This window comes from Centroberyx gerrardi, chromosome 19 (genome assembly GCF_048128805.1).
Source record: "Centroberyx gerrardi isolate f3 chromosome 19, fCenGer3.hap1.cur.20231027, whole genome shotgun sequence".
NCBI classification, from domain to species: domain Eukaryota; kingdom Metazoa; phylum Chordata; class Actinopteri; order Beryciformes; family Berycidae; genus Centroberyx; species Centroberyx gerrardi.
This window is the reverse complement of record NC_136015.1, coordinates 10,280,464-10,300,121: the sequence shown is the minus strand read 5'-3', so window position 1 is coordinate 10,300,121 and position 19,658 is coordinate 10,280,464. Positions and strand designations below refer to the sequence as shown.

Genomic DNA, 19,658 nt, shown 5'->3' with positions numbered 1-19,658 from the left:
GAGCTGAGAAAATGGAAATGTGAATGGCAACTGCAAGGAGGGGTGAGACGAGCGTGGCAGAGGGAGAAGTTGAGGGGGAGAAAGTGGCGGGCGGTTTGTGTGAGTTATTGCTTGTATTGCTTACTGCTTACGCTGCCGGTGGAGAATGGGATGTGACGAGGCTCGCTCGCCCGCTCCATAGGTGGGATGTGGGGTGGTGATAGATGGAGGAGAGGAGACGGAGCTTCTCCCCAGGGCCTGGCGGGAGGTTTCATCATACCTCATGCTGTACCACTTCTCTATTTCTCACAGTGCAGAGTGTAAAAAAAACAACATAAAGCATACATAACTGGAGACGCATGCAGGGGCCGCTCTGATAGGGGGTTGTCCACACATCTCTTCCTCTTTCAAGCGCTCTTTTCTTCTCTATCATGTGATTGTGTGATTCATCTCTCTCTCTCTTCCTTTCTCACTCACACACACTCTCTCCCTCTCTGCTTTCTTCAGCATCCTTTTGTTGCCTGTGTCCCACACCCTCCCTGTTTTTATTCCAGTTATAGGATGTATACCTTTTCTGTCCCACTTTCTGCCCCTCCCCCTCCTCCTCACACACACACGCACACGCACGCACGCACACACACGACACAGACACTCTCAACACACAGACTTGTGGAAAGGTTACAAATATCCTCTGTGTCCTACATGGTTCTAAATAATAGTCTGGCCTGGTGTGTGTTTGTGTGTGTGTGTCTGTGTGTGTGTGTGTGTGCGTGTGTGTGTGTGTGTGTGTGTGTGTGTATCTCCGATGGGGATACGTGGCGGCAAGCCCCATATGATAGACTGCTGTTGGAGATTGCCTGAGGAGCAGGTGCACAATAGATGACATTCACAGCACCTCCACAGCACAGGAATCTGGGAAAGGTGCAAAAGGGAACTTTACATTGTATGTGTTTGTGTGTGTGTGTGTGTGTGTGTGTGTGTGTGGGTGAGTCGAGGGAAGCGGACGGCTCTGGGTGAAGGCAGTTGAGTGCGTGAGGGATAGAGGGAGCGAAAGAAAAAAGGACAGAGAGAATGAGTGAAAGAAAGCTGGAAGAGAGAAATAGAGGGTGAGGATGGGAGGTCAAAAAAACAAAAACAAAAACACACCTGTGAGGAAGCATGTGATTGCTCTAATGGGCATGTTTGTACATTCGAGGATCCTTCATCAGGAAATCTGCATATAGATCAGATTGTAGAAATTTTTACAAGCGTTTTCCAGGCTCTAATTATAGAATCTGAGAGCAGTTGAACAGCTTGTGGTGTTTTACATGGGAAAGTGGGGTGGGGGGTAGATAGGACATGAATCCTGGGGAAGGGCTTTTTGTTACCTTAGGCAGTGCTGCGTATGCATATGTGCGTGTGTGTGTGTGTTTGTGTGTGTTAAACAGTCTCGCGTTTATCACTCCTCCCCTGAGCTTCCCTGTCTGTAAAAAGGAGACAACAGCAGACTGTTCCTCACTTTCATAGCATTGTTAAATACATGCCTGCCTGTTCAGACGTTCCTCTCTGAGAATGACTGCTATCTCTCTCTCTCTCTGTCTCTCTCTCCCTCTATCTATCTCTATCTGTCTGACATTGCCCTCAGCGGAACACCCTCAAATGTCAGGAAATAAAAGGGAGATTATGTAGCGGTGGTATTTGATCACCGCTTGGCAAGGAATGAAACACATCTTGCCTTCAGCGGCTATAGTTGTGGCGATGATGATGGTGATGATGATGATGGTGACGACGGTGGTGTGTGTCTCGGTCGTGATGGTGGCGATTCTGATTTGGGGTTAACATCAGGATAAACATGACATCCGCCGCCATCGGGAAGTGCCGTTGATCGCAGAAACTGTGCCAAGCTGCTAAAACCGACCCGTGTGTCCCAGTAAAAACAAAGTGACTACTGTAAAACAATATCTTGGGTCATTGTGCCCCATCCCCAGGTGTCCGTGGTCCACCTGCTGAAAACGGTGCGCCTGCTCCGTCTGCTGCGGCTGCTCCAGAAGATGGACCGCTACTCGCAGCACAGTACGGTGGTTCTGACCCTGCTCATGTCCATGTTCGCCCTGCTGGCCCACTGGATGGCCTGCATCTGGTACGTCATCGGCAAGAAGGAGATGGAGGCCAACGCCTACTCCTGGGACATCGGTGAGTAATGGAAGGTGGCTTAAGCACTAAGTGAGGTAGATTAGTGTTACTGGGGGAGGTTGTGTAATGTAATGCGCTATGTGTGTAATTCCAGAGGCCTATTCTTGTGGGATAAAGGGTCGCTGTGATTTCCCTCAAATTACTTGCTCGTACCATGGATGTAAAATGTCCTATTCTACATTTCCAGGCATGTGTTATGATAATCTGCTGGACCGCATTATGATATTATGGAAATTCAAATTCATTTGAAAATGGATTGCTATTATCAGATGACCTCCGAGTTTCCCAAGAAAAATTAATTTGCTCCAGATGTTTTCTTCCCAGACTTTCTTTATACTGGATTAAAATGATGGAATACAAAAAAAAAAAGGGAAAGGAATAGAATGTCTATTTACACAAAAATTGAAACAAAACCTCACAACAGTGTGAAAAGCTACTCTTTGTGACAAGAGCTGCACAAGATGCCAGCACACTGTTGAATGAGGGAACATGCCATTGAATCAGGAAAGATGAGAGAGAGATGGAGTAGGAGAGGAGGTTCGGGAGGGATCTGATCTTAGGCCAGCAGTGGTACATGTGGTTACAGAGGTGGACACTGTCAGCATAAGTTGCACGTTCTGCAGTTGTGCAGTTAGTCAATGGTAAAGAATTTATGTTGTAACAAAAGGCCACAGTCTTGACCAGTGATTCATGTATAGTTTTCTGTAGACGTGGACAATGGGGCCAATTTTGGTTCTGAGATCCAGGTTTGGTCCTGGGTCCATTCCAAGATCTATTCAGTAGGTGTTGCACTTTCAGAATGGCTCTTATTTGGATATTTATAGTATGACATATGGACAATTGTGCTGTAATTGTAATGGTTATGTTCTTATTTTTTTTGCATGTTTTTTTTTTGGATGGGCTGAGCAATAAGGCCAGATGATGAATTTTCATTTTCATATTTGTAGCTGTGGGAGCCATTTTCCAGCTGTGACGGGCCACATACCTAAATGAATGTAAAGGCAAAACTGGGCTTATGGGTAGATGAAAAGTTCTGGCCACAATTAGAATTGATGGGGGTTATGGCTATAGAGGTAAATTGTGAGATTTTGCATTGATCAGCTGGTGTAAGTAGAAGAAGTGATTTTTCAGACTGACGTGTTCCTTCTTTTCCCCTGCTTTTTTGTGTTCCTTATTGCATCTCTAGTTGTGTGTTCAGATTTTATTTCAGCCTTATTTCATCATATTATGATGAAATATGTTTAATGATTGACTGGCTTCTGCAGGCCAGATACAGTACTGTGTAGTGCTGTGTTGGCCTGAATCTCTCAGTTCACAGTAAACACTGGATTTCAGTAGTTAAATTGCAGTGGTGATTTCTTTATTGATTCCATCAATCCTTAATGGAAGCCTGTTGTAAAATATGAATGGAGTGGAAAACATGAGAGCAACAGCTAGACCAGTTTTCATGTGTGTGTGTGCGTGTGTGTGCGCGTGTACGTTAGGGCTGTCAACGAATATTCTAAATTCAATTATATAATCGAATTGTAAAAAAAAAACAGACATTCGATTGTGAAAATTAATATTCGATTGTGAAAAAAAAAAAAAAAGCAGCACTACCGCGGCTGACTGCCTCGCGAGTTCTCGCGTGGGCCTGGGCCCCTGCACTGAATGCACTGCATGACGGACAGAAGTCACACAACGTCACTTTCATTGATTGAAAATGAAATGTAGGTCAAGCTGAATAATTCAACAACAACCGTGTGGTAATGATGGCAGAGAGTTCACAACCCCCTCCGAGCAATCTAAAAAGCCCTGTTTGGAAATACTTTGGATTTTGGTCAGACGGCAAAATTGTGGAACCTCGAGATAAAGTTGTATCAAATTGTTTATTTAAACCAGTATGAATATTACCTAACCTGTATAAAAATTAGGCTATCGAATAACATATCAATTACGAATCATTCATTTGATCTCGCTCCGAGAGACAGCGCGTTCTCAGTTCTCACTCTAGCACCAACCACGGCGCAGAGAGAGAGAGAGAGAGAGAGAGAGAGAGAGAGATCTCACGGTCTTTAAATGAAGTTTTACAGTATAGGACATTATTTTATTTGTTTATTTTGTAATGTGTAGGTATGTAGCTCTTTTAAAAGACATGTTTATGTTGAAATAAATATACCTATACAAGTAGTTATGTCTCTCGTATTGGTTTGCCCTCTTATGGACATAATGCGCAAAAATAGATATTCGAATGGTTCGAACCTATGTGTTATTTTAGAAGGAATAATCGAACGTCATTTTTGGCCAATTTTAACAGCCCTAGTGTACGTGTGAAATTGACTGAGAGAATGGAGTGATTCTCGTCGTAATTAATGATGGAGCCCCCAGGCTTCCCCCGCAGCCTCCAGGTCCCACAAATAATGAGGCCCCCAGGGCTGATCCCTGGTCAGTATTGATGAGCCGCACTCGACTTGCAATTACCTCACCCTGGCATCTCCAAACTGGTTCTGGGTCAGCATTGACTGGGTCATGAGAAGGATGCAGATTTCTTTTCACCAATTACTGCATTTCAGTGTCATAAAATGATCACGGGTCAGTATATCAGGCACGATTAATGTGTTGTATCCCAATTATGCTGTTCTGACGCTGATCTTGCGTCAGTGTCAGGTGGCTATGAGGGGCTTCTATCCAATTACCATTCTTCAATGTCTGCTGGAGACTCTCCTGGGATCAGCTGCGTGTCTCCGCACTGAACTGACGGGGATGAGTTCTGGTTCCCAAGCATCTGATCTGCTTCCACTATGGAGCCTACTGTTCTGGATCCAGCAGGGAGGAGACCACAGCTCACCAGTTTATAGAACCTAGTGCTGTTGCCTCAGTCTGTAACTAGATGCTATACTGGCTGGAGCTTTGAGGTTAGAGCTGCAGCTCCTTGTAATTAAATAGATAAGAAGTACAGATTCTATACAGTCCCACAGCGCATTCATGGTGAGGATGTATAGTTCTTTATGAATATGGGAAAAGGATTGTGGGAGTTGTGTGAAAATTTGCATCGAGAGATTCATGGTTCACATTAAAGTTTCACAACATTACAGCTTTTACTACCTTTTATTAATTAGATAATGCTCAATAAAGAACAGACATGATTTGTAGAACAGGATTCTCTTAAGTGCCGTACACTGTAATGAAGAGGACTGAAGTGTCTCATTACTGACTGACTGACCTGAATGTGCTTCTTGATGACCACAGCGTCATGGCAGACAGAATGCAGAAAGGTTATTAACCTGGAAAATGTAAATTTGTATAAGATGAATGTTAACACATGTCTCTATCCGTCCGTCCATCCATCACACTCCCTCTCCCTCTGTCACCCACCCCCAGGATGGCTCCATGAGCTGGGGAAGCGCCTGGAGTCGCCCTACGAGGGCATAGGTGTGAACGGGACGAGCGGTGGTCCCTCCATCCGCAGCGTCTACATCGCCTCGCTCTACTTCACCCTCAGCAGCCTGACCAGCGTGGGCTTCGGCAACGTGTCGGCCAACACCGACGCCGAGAAGATCTTCTCTATCTGCACCATGCTCATAGGAGGTACACAGAACACATACACATACTGCACCACATACATGTATGGCAATGGTTACACTTGAGATCTGATTGTAAAAAGTTTTATGAGATCACACCATAGGTCCACACTTGTCCACACAAATGTCTGCTTTTGAGGGTGCACACAGACACATTTAAACAGGCATACACACACACATAGGCATGTGTGGGTGTACACACACACACACACACACACACACACACACACAGTTTAACCGTAGTTTCATCATAATCCGTTGAGCAGTAGATGCATTAAGCAGGGTCTAGCAGGTTGTTCTCATCCAGTTCAAACTGGATCAGTAAACAGGGTTTGGTTTTTGGAGATGAAGGGAGGTCACAGTGGCAGGGTTTTCCCTGTGGACACTCCCCACTCTGGCTTGGCTAAATGTTAAATGTCCCTGGCTGCCTGGGGGCAATAACAGTTCCTGACACACACACACACACACACACACACACACGCGCACACACACACACACACACACACACACACACACAAACACACACACACAAATGCACAGACACATTCACACTGCCCGCTATGTGTTAACGTGAAATGAAAACAAACACACAAAGCGCCTGTTCAGATTTATAGCAGAGCATAGGTCAAACGTTGTGCGCTGGGGGAAAGAATTGGATTATTGTGTCATTAGAGTGAATTAGAGAGTAAATATTCCTTCCCTTCTTCCTCCACCCTACTATACAATTTGAAATATGACATGTGCCTCCAGAGGAAAAATGAGATTGGAAAAGAGCAGGAGTTACTCTTAGCTTAGCATAACACAACATGATAAACTATTTTCAATGCTAAGACAGTGATGCAAAATAATCATTTAATTCAGGCATGTTCTCCCTCATCCCCTTCCCTTCCCTTCCCTTCTCCGCTCCTCTCCTCTCCTCTCCTCTCCTCCCCTCCCCTCCCCTCTTCTCTCCTCTCCTCTCCTCTCCTCCTTTGCAGCGTTGATGCATGCACTGGTCTTTGGTAACGTGACGGCCATCATCCAGAGGATGTACTCGCGCTGGTCCCAGTACCACACCAGAACCAAAGACCTCAAGGACTTCATACGTGTCCATCATCTGCCACAGAGCCTCAAGCAGCGCATGCTGGAGTACTTCCAGACAACCTGGTCGGTCAACAACGGCATTGACTCCAATGAGGTATGATAGAACGATACAGTTTGAAGCATCATTGTGTCGTAACTAACTCACAAATACACACACAGACACATACAATACATATACACACTCAGGCATGCACACATACACACAAAACACACCAATGCACCTGCATGCACACAGAAATACGCGCACATACATACACTCGGGCAACCTGGCGTAACCTTTTACCCTTTCTTTTGTTCCAGTCAACTTCTATTTTTGACACGCAACATCACAGCATATAAGGATCAATAATTCATTTCAAATATCACATACCCCCTCACTCCTCATATATCACTCACATTTAATCTCATCATCAGATGGGACTAGTGCTAATATGATCAATATAATGTGATCCCCCACAATGGAAGAGCATGTTATCTTCTTCGGCGCTGGCCGATAAGGAGGGGACAGAAAACAAGAAGGAGAGATTAAGAAGAGATAGAGAGACGTAGGGAGATAGCGATTCTCTGTCATACATGATCATTTGAAGGTGACAGACATCTTTTGTTATGTCGATTGTCAGGGTGTCATGGTTCATCCCCTTGCAGTCCTTGCTTGTAGTTAGAATCAGATTCATGTTATTTGCCAAGTACAATAAATGTACAGAAATGTCTTGGTGACATTGGTGCAGGACTGTTTCAACAACTCTCATAGTGATAAACAGTAGTGTAGCTAAATGCCTAAAATGCAAAAATGTAAACAATATCAACCGAGAGAAAAACTGAAAAATGGAGACAGGCAGAGGCAGAGTGAGGCTTGAGTATGTGGAATGAGAATGAGCCTACAGGAAACAGAAAGAGAAAAGGAGGTGGGACGTCACCTTTCTCGACGAGCGCAGGCAAACGGAGGCAGCCAGTCAGTGGTCTAACAGCAGCTCGTCCCTCCAGGCTGTGAATGCCTGCGAGACAGCTGTCAGAGCCCAGCGTTTAGATGGAGTGATGATGATGAATCCCAGACATATGAATTATAGATGGGTCCGTTGATTAAAGTCAGCCTGGCTCTGATGACTCATTGATCGACTCTACATGACGGTGAGCTCCAGATCTTTGTCCTGACAAGGAGGCTGACTGACAGACAGACAGACAGACAGACAGACAGACAGATGATATGCGATCTGCGATGCCGAGTGTTTGGGGTTTATGTATGTCTCGGTGTGTATGTGTGTATGAGAGAGAGAGAGACAGTGTGTGTGTGTGTGTGTATGTTTGAGTGATTGTGTGTATATGTACACTATATATACAGTATGCATGTATATGCAGTACAATAACATCAAGTGTGTTCCTTCTATGGTCCGTCAGTGAGTTTACTGGATTAGTTAACTGTCGTAATAGCAATGCCCTAGACTCCTGCGCTAATGGCTTGGTTGTTGGTTTTAATGTACCATAGCACATATGAAACCATATTATTATGATATGTTTTGTCTATTGGCTGATTTACACTAAAATCAGATCTGACTTTAAATCTGGACATGTTACTTATAAGACAAATCCAGCATTCATGTTTTGGTACTTTTTACTCTTGCAGGACCAAGTGGAACTTAAAGTTTAAATATGGAAAAGCCAATTGTGCTATTGTGGACATGAGTTATATGGTATAACATGGCCTACAGTAGTAGTATCAAATGAGTTGGTGGAGGTTGGGAATTTAATCAATCAATTGCAACGTGGTATTTTCACAGCTGACATGCTCTCCTCAATCCTCATTGCTTGCTCTCTCTCTCTCTCTCTCTTTCCTCACTCTCTTTCTTCCTCCCTCCTTCTCTCCTTCCCTCCATCCTCCATCCCCCTCCTCCTCCTCCTCACAGCTGCTGAAGGCCTTCCCGGATGAGCTGCGCTCCGACATCACCATGCACCTCAACAAGGAGATCCTGGAGCTGTCGCTGTTCGCCTCTGCCAGCCGCGGCTGCCTGCGCTCCCTGTCGCTGCACATCAAGACCTCCTTCTGCGCCCCCGGCGAGTACCTCCTCCGGCAGGGGGACGCGCTCCAGGCCATCTTCTTCGTCTGCTCGGGGTCCATGGAGGTGCTGAAAGACAGCATGGTGCTGGCCATACTGGGTAAGATGGAGGGGTGGAGGGGAGGGTGGGGAGAGGATGGGGGGGCAGGGAAGAGGGAGCAAAAATCCCTCTGTTCCATCATTATAGTTTTACAACGAACCTCCCTGCAGCAGGCTCGGTAATAAAGCTCTGTGCGGCTCATTGTGATAAAGCCGAGTCCTGTAATGGAGCCCATTGTTCAGAACTAGGAGCATGATAATGTCCTAAAGGCCACCGCTCATTGTCGGAGCCTATTGTTATAAAACTCCCATAAAGTCAACTCTAGTTATGTGCCATTGTTTCAACAATATTCTCCTACTGTAGGAGCCGAAGAAAGGCTTATCTATAGTCGCACATGCCAGTGAGAGAGTTGGATTCCTATTGACAAGTGCAAGTCTTACTTTGAGAAGCCTTGCTTGGTGTTAGGCAACATAAGTTTCAATTTCATCTTGAAAATGATTGGCCATTGTGGGAGAGCCGTGCCCATAGGCAGATGTGGAACTATTGAGACAGACATGAGAATTCAGGTGCTACAGTTTGTTTCACTTTATACACTGGTTAACAGTTCAGTTCAGTTCAGTTCAGTTCAGTCAGGTCAAAATGCAGTCCAGGCCAAATTAGTCCAGTCCAGTGTAGTCCAGTCTAATCCAATCTAGTCCAGCCTAATCCAACCTGTTCTAATTCAGTCCAGTCCCGTCCAGTCTAATCAGTTCCAGTCCAGTGTAGTCCAGTTCTGTTCAGTCCAGTCCAATTTCGTCCAGTCTAATCCAAGTCTGTCCAGTCCTTTTCAGTCCACTTCAATTCAGTTTAATCCAGTCTAATTCAGTCCAGTATAGTCCAGTCTAATCCAGTCCGTTCTACTGTAATTCAGTGCAGTCCAGTCTAATCCATTCCATTTTATTCCAGTCCAGGCCAGTTTAGTCCAGTTCAGCCCAGTCTAATTCAGTCCAGTTCAGTTCCATCAGATCCAGTCCAGTCCAGTCTATTCCAGTCCGGTGTGTGTAGGAGGTAGAGGTCAGTCTTTTCACTCTCAGTCTATCAGCGTTCTGTTCTAGACAAGTCCCAGACATCTGCTATAGCATAACCTCTTGTGCTGACCTTAATGGGAGCTGCTCTATCTGACCTTGATGACACAGAGTTATAGACCAATCTGCCATGAGTGTGTGTAGTGTATGTGTGTGTGTGTGTGTGTGTGTGTGTGTGTGTGTGTGAGTGAGTGAGTGAGAGAGAGAAAGTTAAAGAACTGAAGGAACACCCCCACCTCTCCATTCATCACTTTCTTTTGAATTTGACACTTGATTGGCGTGGTACTTATAATCTGTCCCTCAACCTCTTTTATTGTGTGTGTGTGTGTGTGTGTGTGTGTGAATCTGCACCATGTGGGTCTATCTATTGTTTGTCTCAGCAACAGTTTGCAAGTACTCCTTTTCATTACAAAAACCTTTGTGTGTGTGTGTGTGTGTGTGTGTGGAGTGGATGGCATGGTTGTTTATTAGTGTGTAGGTTCCTGCGGCCTTGTAGAGAATGATTTGCATGTCTACGCTCTGTGTTTGTGTGCGTTCCCCTCACTGTGTTGCTCTTCTCCCAGTGTGCGGTGGCAGTGTGTGTGTGTGTGTGTGTGTTTGTGTGCATAGGTTTGACAGGCGGAGAGCATCGTCTCTTTGCTTGCCTGCTGACTGTGCAGAAGGTCAGGCTGACATTGAGTGTCTGACTGGAGGAGAAAGAAGCTTCTCTCTCTCTCTCTCTCTCTCTCTCTCTCTCTCTCTCTCTCTCTCTCTCTCTCTTATTTTTCTCTCTCTCTCTTCCAAAGCCTTGTCAGACCGCAAGTCCTCAGCCACAGATAGGCCCCTGTTGAGAGTGTGTGCCACATAATAGAAAGAGAGAGGAAGAGGTGGGGAGAGATGGAGAGAGGCTGAGGAAAGAGGGAGAGGTAGTGTCGTGAGTGTGTAGTGAGAAAAAAAAAGAGAGAGACAGTAGGTGGAAGGGGGTGTGATGGAGAGAATTTGTGTAGTAATGTTAAACAAAAGCAGAGCGGGAGTCAGGCTGGGCTGAGGGAAGGCAGAGTGGAAGGGAGGGAGAGACAGCGAGAGAGAAAGAGGAGGAAAGTAGAGGTAGAGAGAGTGAGATAGAAAAGTGAAATGGGGAGGGAGAGAAGCAGCACGGTTGATGGAATGAGGAGAGGAAGGGGGGAGAGGGAGAGAGAGAGGAGGAAGGAGGGAGATTTGACAGAGGAGAGAAAGTGAGTGAGATTGAGAGGCGAGAAGGAGAGGGAGAGGGAGCGAGGTGGAGGCAAGGCAGGGAAAGAGAAAGAAAGGAGGAGGGGGTTTGACAGGGGAGAAAAGATGCGGAGAGAGGGAGAGGCGGTTACGAGAGAGGAAAGGACGAGGAGGAAGCGAGGAGTTTGATAGAGAGGGAGGGAAAGTGAGGAGTGCGAAATCTAGAAAACGAGAGAGACACAGAGGGAGGGAGAGAAATAATGACTGGAGGAGTAGAGGGAGGGGGAGGCGAGGGGGAGGAGTGGACAGAGAGACAGCGAGAAAAAGTGAGAGAGAGAGAGAGAGAGGGAATGAGCAGTCACGACTGCCGGTCTATCAGCCTCAGTGTAATTGAGCAGCGTTCACAGTTCACAATGACCGTTATGAATATTTTATCACTGCTTAAGGGGCATTATCACTAACAAGATATTTTGCTTACACATTCCTGTACTGTATGTGTCGAGAGAACAGGAAGCCGTCGTTTGCAGCCACTTCACAGTAAACACTGCCAAAAACCAATGGAAAGGATAAGGTGATAAATATCTTCTATGAATAATATAGGAATCCCAGGCTGTAAACTATGGCGTTCCTTCAGTCGTCTGAACTTGCTTTAATTTTGAGGTATTGCATGGAGATTGAATGGCTATTCAACAATCCTGTCATAATAAGCCCTTACGACTGAGTTACACCTCTTTTGCATAATAACATTGCAATCAAAACGGAAGATGCATGCATAGGTGATCAATTATGCATCTTCATATCTTGATCTAATAAATAAGTTGGTGACAGTTAATTAGCAAGAGACAATAATGTGAATGTAAAAACGGAATGTAAAAACTGGCAGTTCCAGCTCCATCTGTATTCTTTGTGGTGATGTATTGTGGAACCCTAACCCTAAACCGAACCCATAATGAATAGGTATCAGCAATACACAACTACATGTACTTTATAGTAGCATACTGCAATCCTAGTCCACCCTGCTGCCCCAAAGCCCCTAACACAGTGACCCAGCCTGCCTACCTCCTATAGTAATGGAAGATCTCATTACTCTCGCTCAGTCTACATTAGAAACTCCCAGCACGACACACAGAGTCTGAATCCTCAACCCCCATTATGTCATTTCCTAGCATAATCAAGAATACACGATGACCGTGATTCTGACCTGCCCCACCCATGGCTCTCTCTGCCCAGGTAAAGGTGACCTGATCGGGGCTAACATGTCCATCGACGACCGGGTGATCAAGACCAACGCGGACGTGAAGGCCCTGACCTACTGCGACCTGCAGTGTATCAACCTGAAGGGGCTGTACGAGGTGCTGGACCTCTACCCCGAATACTCCCACCGCTTCGTCCAGGACATCCAGCAGGACCTCACATACAACCTGAGGGAGGGACACGAGACGCACGTGAGTCCAGCCCGCCGCTCTACGATAGACTGATGGTTTTAACGGCCATTTGAGACATTCTCCCGGTTATTGCCGTCAGTGCTGGTTTCATTAGAGTGGAACCCGCCGCGGTGTAACGCGAGATAAATACAGCTTGCCAATTTCTGGGTGGAATAAATCAAGGTACTGTAATAGTGTGTGAAAATGACTGATGGGCTGGGAGAGGGGAAAGAGGAAGGCAAGGAGGGCCTGGGGTGGAGGGGGGGTCAAGAGACACAGAGGTAGGGGGCAGCAAGGGAGAGCGAGGGAAGCATTCCATAAAAAAAAAATGAGAAAGAGAGACAGACAGAAACGGAGATGGAGAGAAACAGAGAGAGAGAGAGAGAAATGGTGGAGTGCAGAAATAGCTGGGCCTCCTGGAGGAGCTCTGCTGGTGTAATTACAGTCAGGTGTGTCTCTCACTCCTGCCCAAACACCACTGGCCCACTTAAACACACACACACACGCACACGGATACACACACACACACACACACACACACACACACACACACACGCAGCTACCCTGCCGCAGGGCTTTTAGGTGAAACTAATGTTCATACGGGCAGCCCAAAACTCAGGACTGAACGGAGGAAGATAGGAGGGAGGAGGGAGGAAGGAGGAAAGAGGCAGCTCAGGATGGAAAGTGTATATGTGTGTGCTGAGATGTTGAGATTGCTGTTTGGGTATGAACAACAGAGCATTATCAGTGTATTGAGGTGAATTATTATCCACCCTGGGATCACCGTAAGCCACACAGTCATATATTTTATACTTGTGTCCACTTCAGGAGATAATCTACTGCCGAGCCTTGTGAAATAGCTCCTCTGTGAATTGAAACTGAGAAAAAGGAAGGCTCTTTCCAATGGTCATTTACATTTCTTCTCTGGCTCTCCTCCAGGTCAAATCCAGAATGTCCGTAACACCGCTAGATACTCAGGTACTGGACCACAGGCACACACACACACACACACACATACACACACACACACACACACACACAATTCAAAGCCGAATTCACAGTTACAGTGCAGTACAAACACTGACTGATGATTTACAATCTAAAGACAATGTGCCCCGCTTTGAGTCAGATGCTATTAACTCAAAGACTTTCTGATGTCAGCGACCTTACCCTGTTTGTTAATGGCGATCCAGAGCATTTTAATCAGCCCGTAAATAATGACACTCAAACCAACGTTCAACCCCGGATCATTTTCTTTGTCTTATGATTAAGTCGGCGGGGCAGCGCAGCCCGACCTCCCTCACTGGTAATGGACCCAATCACTCTTTTAGACTTAATGAATCTGATGGAGGGATTAGAGGTGGGCTTATTTTTTTTAAATAGGGAGGGAGAAATCAATTGAGTTAGCTGAAGCAGTCGTTAAATCAAGGCTGCGTCAGAAGAGAGAGCGATGAAATGCTGTACATGCTCTCACACCGTTAGAACCTACACAAATAATGCAAATATTATAATCTGTAGTCAGATATTTTACAGCAAAAATCAATTCAGCTGTCGGTGCCATTAACCTCACACTGGTGTAGTTTTCCTCTGAGAGGGTTGGGGCATGGGCTGTTGATCGATAGGTAACTATGGACATTATTTCTGTTTATTACCTGATCATATCCTCGTCTTACAGTTGATCAGCATTCTAGCAGTCCAGTAGAATTGCTGACCCTTGACCTCAGTAATGGAGGTTGCAGGTCTCTGTGTTCATTAAGACCAGTGTCAGAGTTCACCAGCGTCGCCTTTATTATTCCACAGGTCACACTTCCAGCTAAAGTGTTGCGCTGCAGCTTTTTGTTCGACCTTGTCACTCACAAAAACCCGCTGAGTGTTCTGCTCCCTGCACTTAGAAGTCATTAGTGCATCTCTGTATTGAATAGACCTCTGTTTCTTTCAGGGTCATGGTATTCACTGTCTTTTTTTTAAAGGGTTCCAATTCAATTAAATACAACTGAGTGAATTCAGCATTTTCAGAGACGGCGACAAAAAGGGGAGGATGGCAGCTTTTGCTGTGACAGAATACAGAGAATGGTTGTTTAGGCAAATTCCACAGCACCAAAGTTGATGCTTTAGCTGACTTGGGTCCAAATGAATAGATTTTAATGGATATGTCAGCTTTTTCTATAGTTATGTAACCATCCTAATGTTCTCTTAGTACTCACGCTCCAAGGCTGTATTTGAAAATGTCCACAGAATGGCCTATTGTTACCCACAGTACAGACGATTGATTTTTGTTGCTGCTTTCAACATTTCCTTTCGCACTTTTTATTTCCTTTTCATCTCCAGGCAGGGGTGAGGGGGAACGGACGAGTGATCCAGGGCTATCCGTCCATCATCGAGAGGAGGGCACAGGAGGAAGAGGAGGAAGATGAGGAGGAGGAGGAAGACAAGGCAGGGTTTGCATCTCCGTCATCGGAGCGGAACCGTGCGGCGTACTTCAGGGACGGCACCGATGGGAAGTCTCTGCCGGGCCCGCCCAGCCAGAAGAGCAGAACGACGGGCCAGAGTTCCAGGACGTCCCGGAGGAAGATGAAGATCCAGCAGATGACTCTCACCACCCTGGACCCTTCCAACCTCAGCCCCAGGTGTGTGAGACCCTGTTGAGGCTGTAGCCATTGATCTGTCTGTCTGACTTTTTCCTGTTTGTACCCGGCCTGTGTCTCTACGCAGTTTTATCTGGCTCTCTGTCTGTCTGTATGTCTGTTATTATCTGTGTCTGTGTGTGTTTCCCTGTCTGTGTTGCTTTCAGTCAGTGTATCATTACAGAGCAAACATCTGGATTAAAGGGATTACAATTTCAGCATGTTTTCTATTTATTTCTTAGTCATGTCACACGCTGTCGACAGCTATTTTTGCTATTCTGTAGTCCTGTGCATACAGTACACGCTGTACTGACGTGTCATAAATTATCCAGACTCTCTCATCAGTCTGCTCATATTCATATCTGTGTTCTTAGTGAATAACAGGCTGTACACACTTTTAGTTTACTACCTTTGTCATTCTGACATTCTTAGGTAGTCAGCATTAGTCTGAACCACTATACTGTATATATATATACAGTATATGGTAGGCAGAAGCACTGCAAATTGTCTTTCACTTGGGGACCCATATACACTGAATGTACAAAATATTAGGGACATCTTCCTTTTTTCACAATCCACATCATTTCAAAATCCTTCTCTAATTCGTCTGCTTCTCCCTACATCTTTTTTGTAATTGGTTGGATTTAATAGGGGAAATCAATATGGGATAATGGCTTTTTCCTTGTTTCACCTCATCAGTGCACTTCATGAAAGTGTCCCTAATATTTTGTACATTCAGTGCATGTGTGGCTACTTTAATTAAAGCTGAGCCATTGACCCGCTATCTGTTTCTCTGTCTCATCTTGACTAAGGTCTCTAATAGCATCACATTATTACATTAACCACAGATCATTACTTCTTAAGGGGTGTAACATATTTTTAACTGATGAGGTAATAATATTATAGTGTAGCAACTCAAGTTATTAGGCTACATTTTTCTTCTTTATATGAGTTATTACATTTTTAGCCATTGTTACATAAGTTAGAAATATTAAATTGAATTAATAAACGTTTTGACAAGCTATTGCAATTATTACAATATCAGTTGCTATATCTGCATCGAGAGTATCTATCATTACCTCCCCACACACACACACACGCGCACTCTTTTCTCTCTCTGCAGGATAGTGGACGGTACTGAGGACAGTGAGGGGACAGAGAGTTCCCTGGCCTTCTCTTTTTCTCCCAACCGAGGGTGTCCAGTCAGCGGGCCAACCAGTGCCTCAGCCTCTGCCACAGGTCTTCACATCATATACAGCCATTAAACACTGTCATATTTGGAATTATTTCTACTTCCTAAGTCCTGGGTAGTGAATATTATTCACGTTCATTAACCTGCGGTACTGTTGGCTTATGTTTGATGAGGATGATTAATGTGAATTTGGAGTATCTGTCAAAGGCTATACTGTATGTCAACAGCCTTGAGGCAATATCTGCTGAATGCAACTTTGCAGTTCTTCTGCGGCGCTCGCGGTGATTTGTAACTTCCTAATTTGTGTCACAGATATGCTGCAGATCAGCACAGCAGAGTTAGCAGCTAAAGCAGAGGAGACCAGGGGACAACTACGACACCTCGATCTGCAGGTACAGTAGGGCTTTGTGTGTGTGTGTGCGTGTGTGTGTGTGTGTCTCTGTGTGTGCGTGACAGGTTGGCTAAAAGCAGTGACATTACTCAGGTGAGCTCCCGGCGTTCAGGTACACACCAGCCATATGGCTAACTCAGGCGGTGGATGGGTGAAAGAGTGGAGGGAAGGAAGGGGCAAGAAAGAAAAAAAATAAAAATAGGGATTGAGAGTGTGGCACAGTAGAACCGGAAGGACGAGGACAACCAGCTCCAGAGGACATGAGTTCATGGGCAGTGAGAAACGAGGTCTTGCCAAACGACGTCAGCAAGAACAATCAAGAATATTTTCCAACCATCTACAGACCCTACTTTCATAGGCTCTTGACATGAGTGTGTCATGGACCCTAGCACTGATGGATCCCCAATTTACAAAACAGGCAATGTGATTGCATGAACCTGACAATAAATTTGTCATTAGGGTTTGTAAAAGCTGAAGAAACCCTGATGTAGAGTGTCTCTGTTGTATTTTAGCACCCCAGGCCTTGGCAGATCCTCCTGGAAAATCACTTTCTAGGCCAATGTTAGAGTAGTAGTATATTTAGAGGCTCCGTGGTCTTTACTAGCCCATTCTCCAGCTTGAATTAATCTGCTCTCGCCCGCAGAGTGCACACACACACACACTCATACGTACACGGTTTCTCGTGCAGTATCCCATGGTTTTGATTGGCGGGTGGCTAAATTGACATTAGACTTTTGGCAGGTGAGGAGGAGTGTTTGCGTCCCCCTGCCGAGCCTCGCTCTGTCACCTGGGCTGAGCTGATAGAGAGACAGAGAGAGAGAGAGAGAGAGAGAGGGAAAGGTAGAAAAACCCTAACCCTAACTCTTTGATAAGGAGAAAGCAGAAGAAAACACAGAGGGAGATAGATGAAAGATAATGACACAACACCCTCACTTGCAAATAGACACACACACACACGCACACACACACACACATCCTCTCTCACTCTCACTCTCTCTCCGTCTCTCTGAGTTGCCAGTGTTTGACAGGATGTCTCTCAGCATGGTCTTGCAGATTGTTAATCCTCACCTGGACCAGTCCACACCGATCACCATGGGAGATGAAAAGGGGGTGTTGGTATAACCCCAAACCACTCTCTCCACACACACACACACACACACACACACACACATGCACAGACACACAATCACATGTATTGTGGCAAGATGACTAATAAGAGACATACTCAATATTGGAAACAGAGCAAATGACAAATACAAATGTAAAGTAAACAGAAAAAATAAATGTATTATCCAAAAAAAGCATTTATTATCAAAGAAAATGCAAAATGGAATTTATTAAAATGTGTGCGGGGAAGAGGACATGGGTTTCAAAATAAAACGTGGGTTCTTCCTGAACCAGGGTGACACACAGAGCAAGCCATTAGTCCATTCATCCAATGTTCAGTCTAACATACAATCCACCAGTCGATCCTCCCAAGCTATTCAAAGTGGCCAACTAAGTCAGTTTCATGTCCAGTAAATGAACAATTATCCAATATTCCCAAATTCTTGTTTTTTCTGTGTAGGTAGAGACCGCTTACCATCTCCGACTAAGGGAAAAATATGCCCTAAAACACTTAAATACTGTGATGTTTTTGGTGGTGTATTTGTCTTATTCCTGCTGATAACTGGTCAAACAGCACAGCAACCATGGAGTGTTATAGCACAATTGTTTTCAGCTATCTACAACATCAATAGTAAGCGCCAGGTTTTGGTGTCAGTCCCTCATAATCAAAGAGCAAGGGCTTCTTCTGAGACCCACCATTTTGCACCGATGTTCGTCATACAGGGAGAAATCTATTGTAGAAGTAGCCTCACAGTAGCCTCAATAGTCCATAATGCAATGCTATCACAAGACATGTTGTGTTTTGAGTAAGGGGTGCGACTCTCGCTTTTCCCAAATGGAAAACTATCGCTATCGCTCTCTCCACCTACACGTATAACCCACAGCTGAATGCAACAAGTTCCCGCCCGTTCTCTGGGGGTTGTTGAAAGTCAAATCACTAGCTGAAGTAGAAGCAGATGAAGCAGGTTGAGTGGAAGTGGGCACACCAAAAAAAGTCAATTACAACACTTAATCACAAAATAACTCCTGGAATACACTGAACATCATAAATTGATGATATCCAACAGTGTAATAGTATCTGAGGTGGATTTTTCCCTTAACTGCCTTACAGAGGAGAGTTGCCAGCTCTGAGGGCAGAAACGCACTGGAACCATCAAACGTGCTAAATGTTTTCAATGGCCCAATATGCACTAAAAGTGTCAAGTGGTGTGTCTACTCCATTTGCTTCGATTTTGGAGCAAAACGGATGATTTTCATGAGGTTTCTGGAAATGCAATGACCGTCGACCTATTTCGAGGCACAATGATCACAAGTGGGACACAATTACATAAGGTAATATGACTGCAAGCAAAGCGGGTAATTTAGCTAGCACCATAAAATTGTTCAGATGTATAAACAAAATATGAGCACTATTCTCCAGTTGTTCTCTAAATAGAAGAAGCAGACTGTAAAACAGCCTATGGAACATATTTTAAGTCACTCAAACAAAAATATGATATAGTCATGTTAGCCATTGCAGTGGTGAGCAGGCAAGTGGGTAACATGGCAAACCTGAGGCAGCAGCGATTGATAACAATGGCTACCAGTCACACACACACACACACACACACACACACACACACATATTTACAACCACGCAAAGAGATTTCCTAGATGTAATGATTCCTTGGGGTAAGACTGCCATAGCCATAAACCTGTTTTCAGGGATAAAGTGGTTGGGGATAATCACATTTTTTACTGCTCTACAACAGCATGGGGCATTTGAGACCCATTGAATCCA

General features: G+C 45.0%; 1 protein-coding gene across 1 annotated transcript in view; it reads left to right on the top strand.

The window, feature by feature from the left end:
* The window catches only part of kcnh8 (potassium voltage-gated channel, subfamily H (eag-related), member 8), a 46,100-nt gene that overhangs the window by 23,420 nt on the left and 3,022 nt on the right, over positions 1-19,658 (top strand). Inside the window, exons 7-15 of the mRNA XM_071919291.2 lie at positions 1,947-2,151; positions 5,512-5,718; positions 6,689-6,888; positions 8,696-8,945; positions 12,371-12,585; positions 13,504-13,542; positions 14,893-15,191; positions 16,312-16,427; positions 16,693-16,772. Of these exons, the coding sequence (XP_071775392.2) occupies positions 1,947-2,151; positions 5,512-5,718; positions 6,689-6,888; positions 8,696-8,945; positions 12,371-12,585; positions 13,504-13,542; positions 14,893-15,191; positions 16,312-16,427; positions 16,693-16,772 (1,611 nt within the window). The remainder of the gene's footprint in view (positions 1-1,946; positions 2,152-5,511; positions 5,719-6,688; positions 6,889-8,695; positions 8,946-12,370; positions 12,586-13,503; positions 13,543-14,892; positions 15,192-16,311; positions 16,428-16,692; positions 16,773-19,658) is intronic.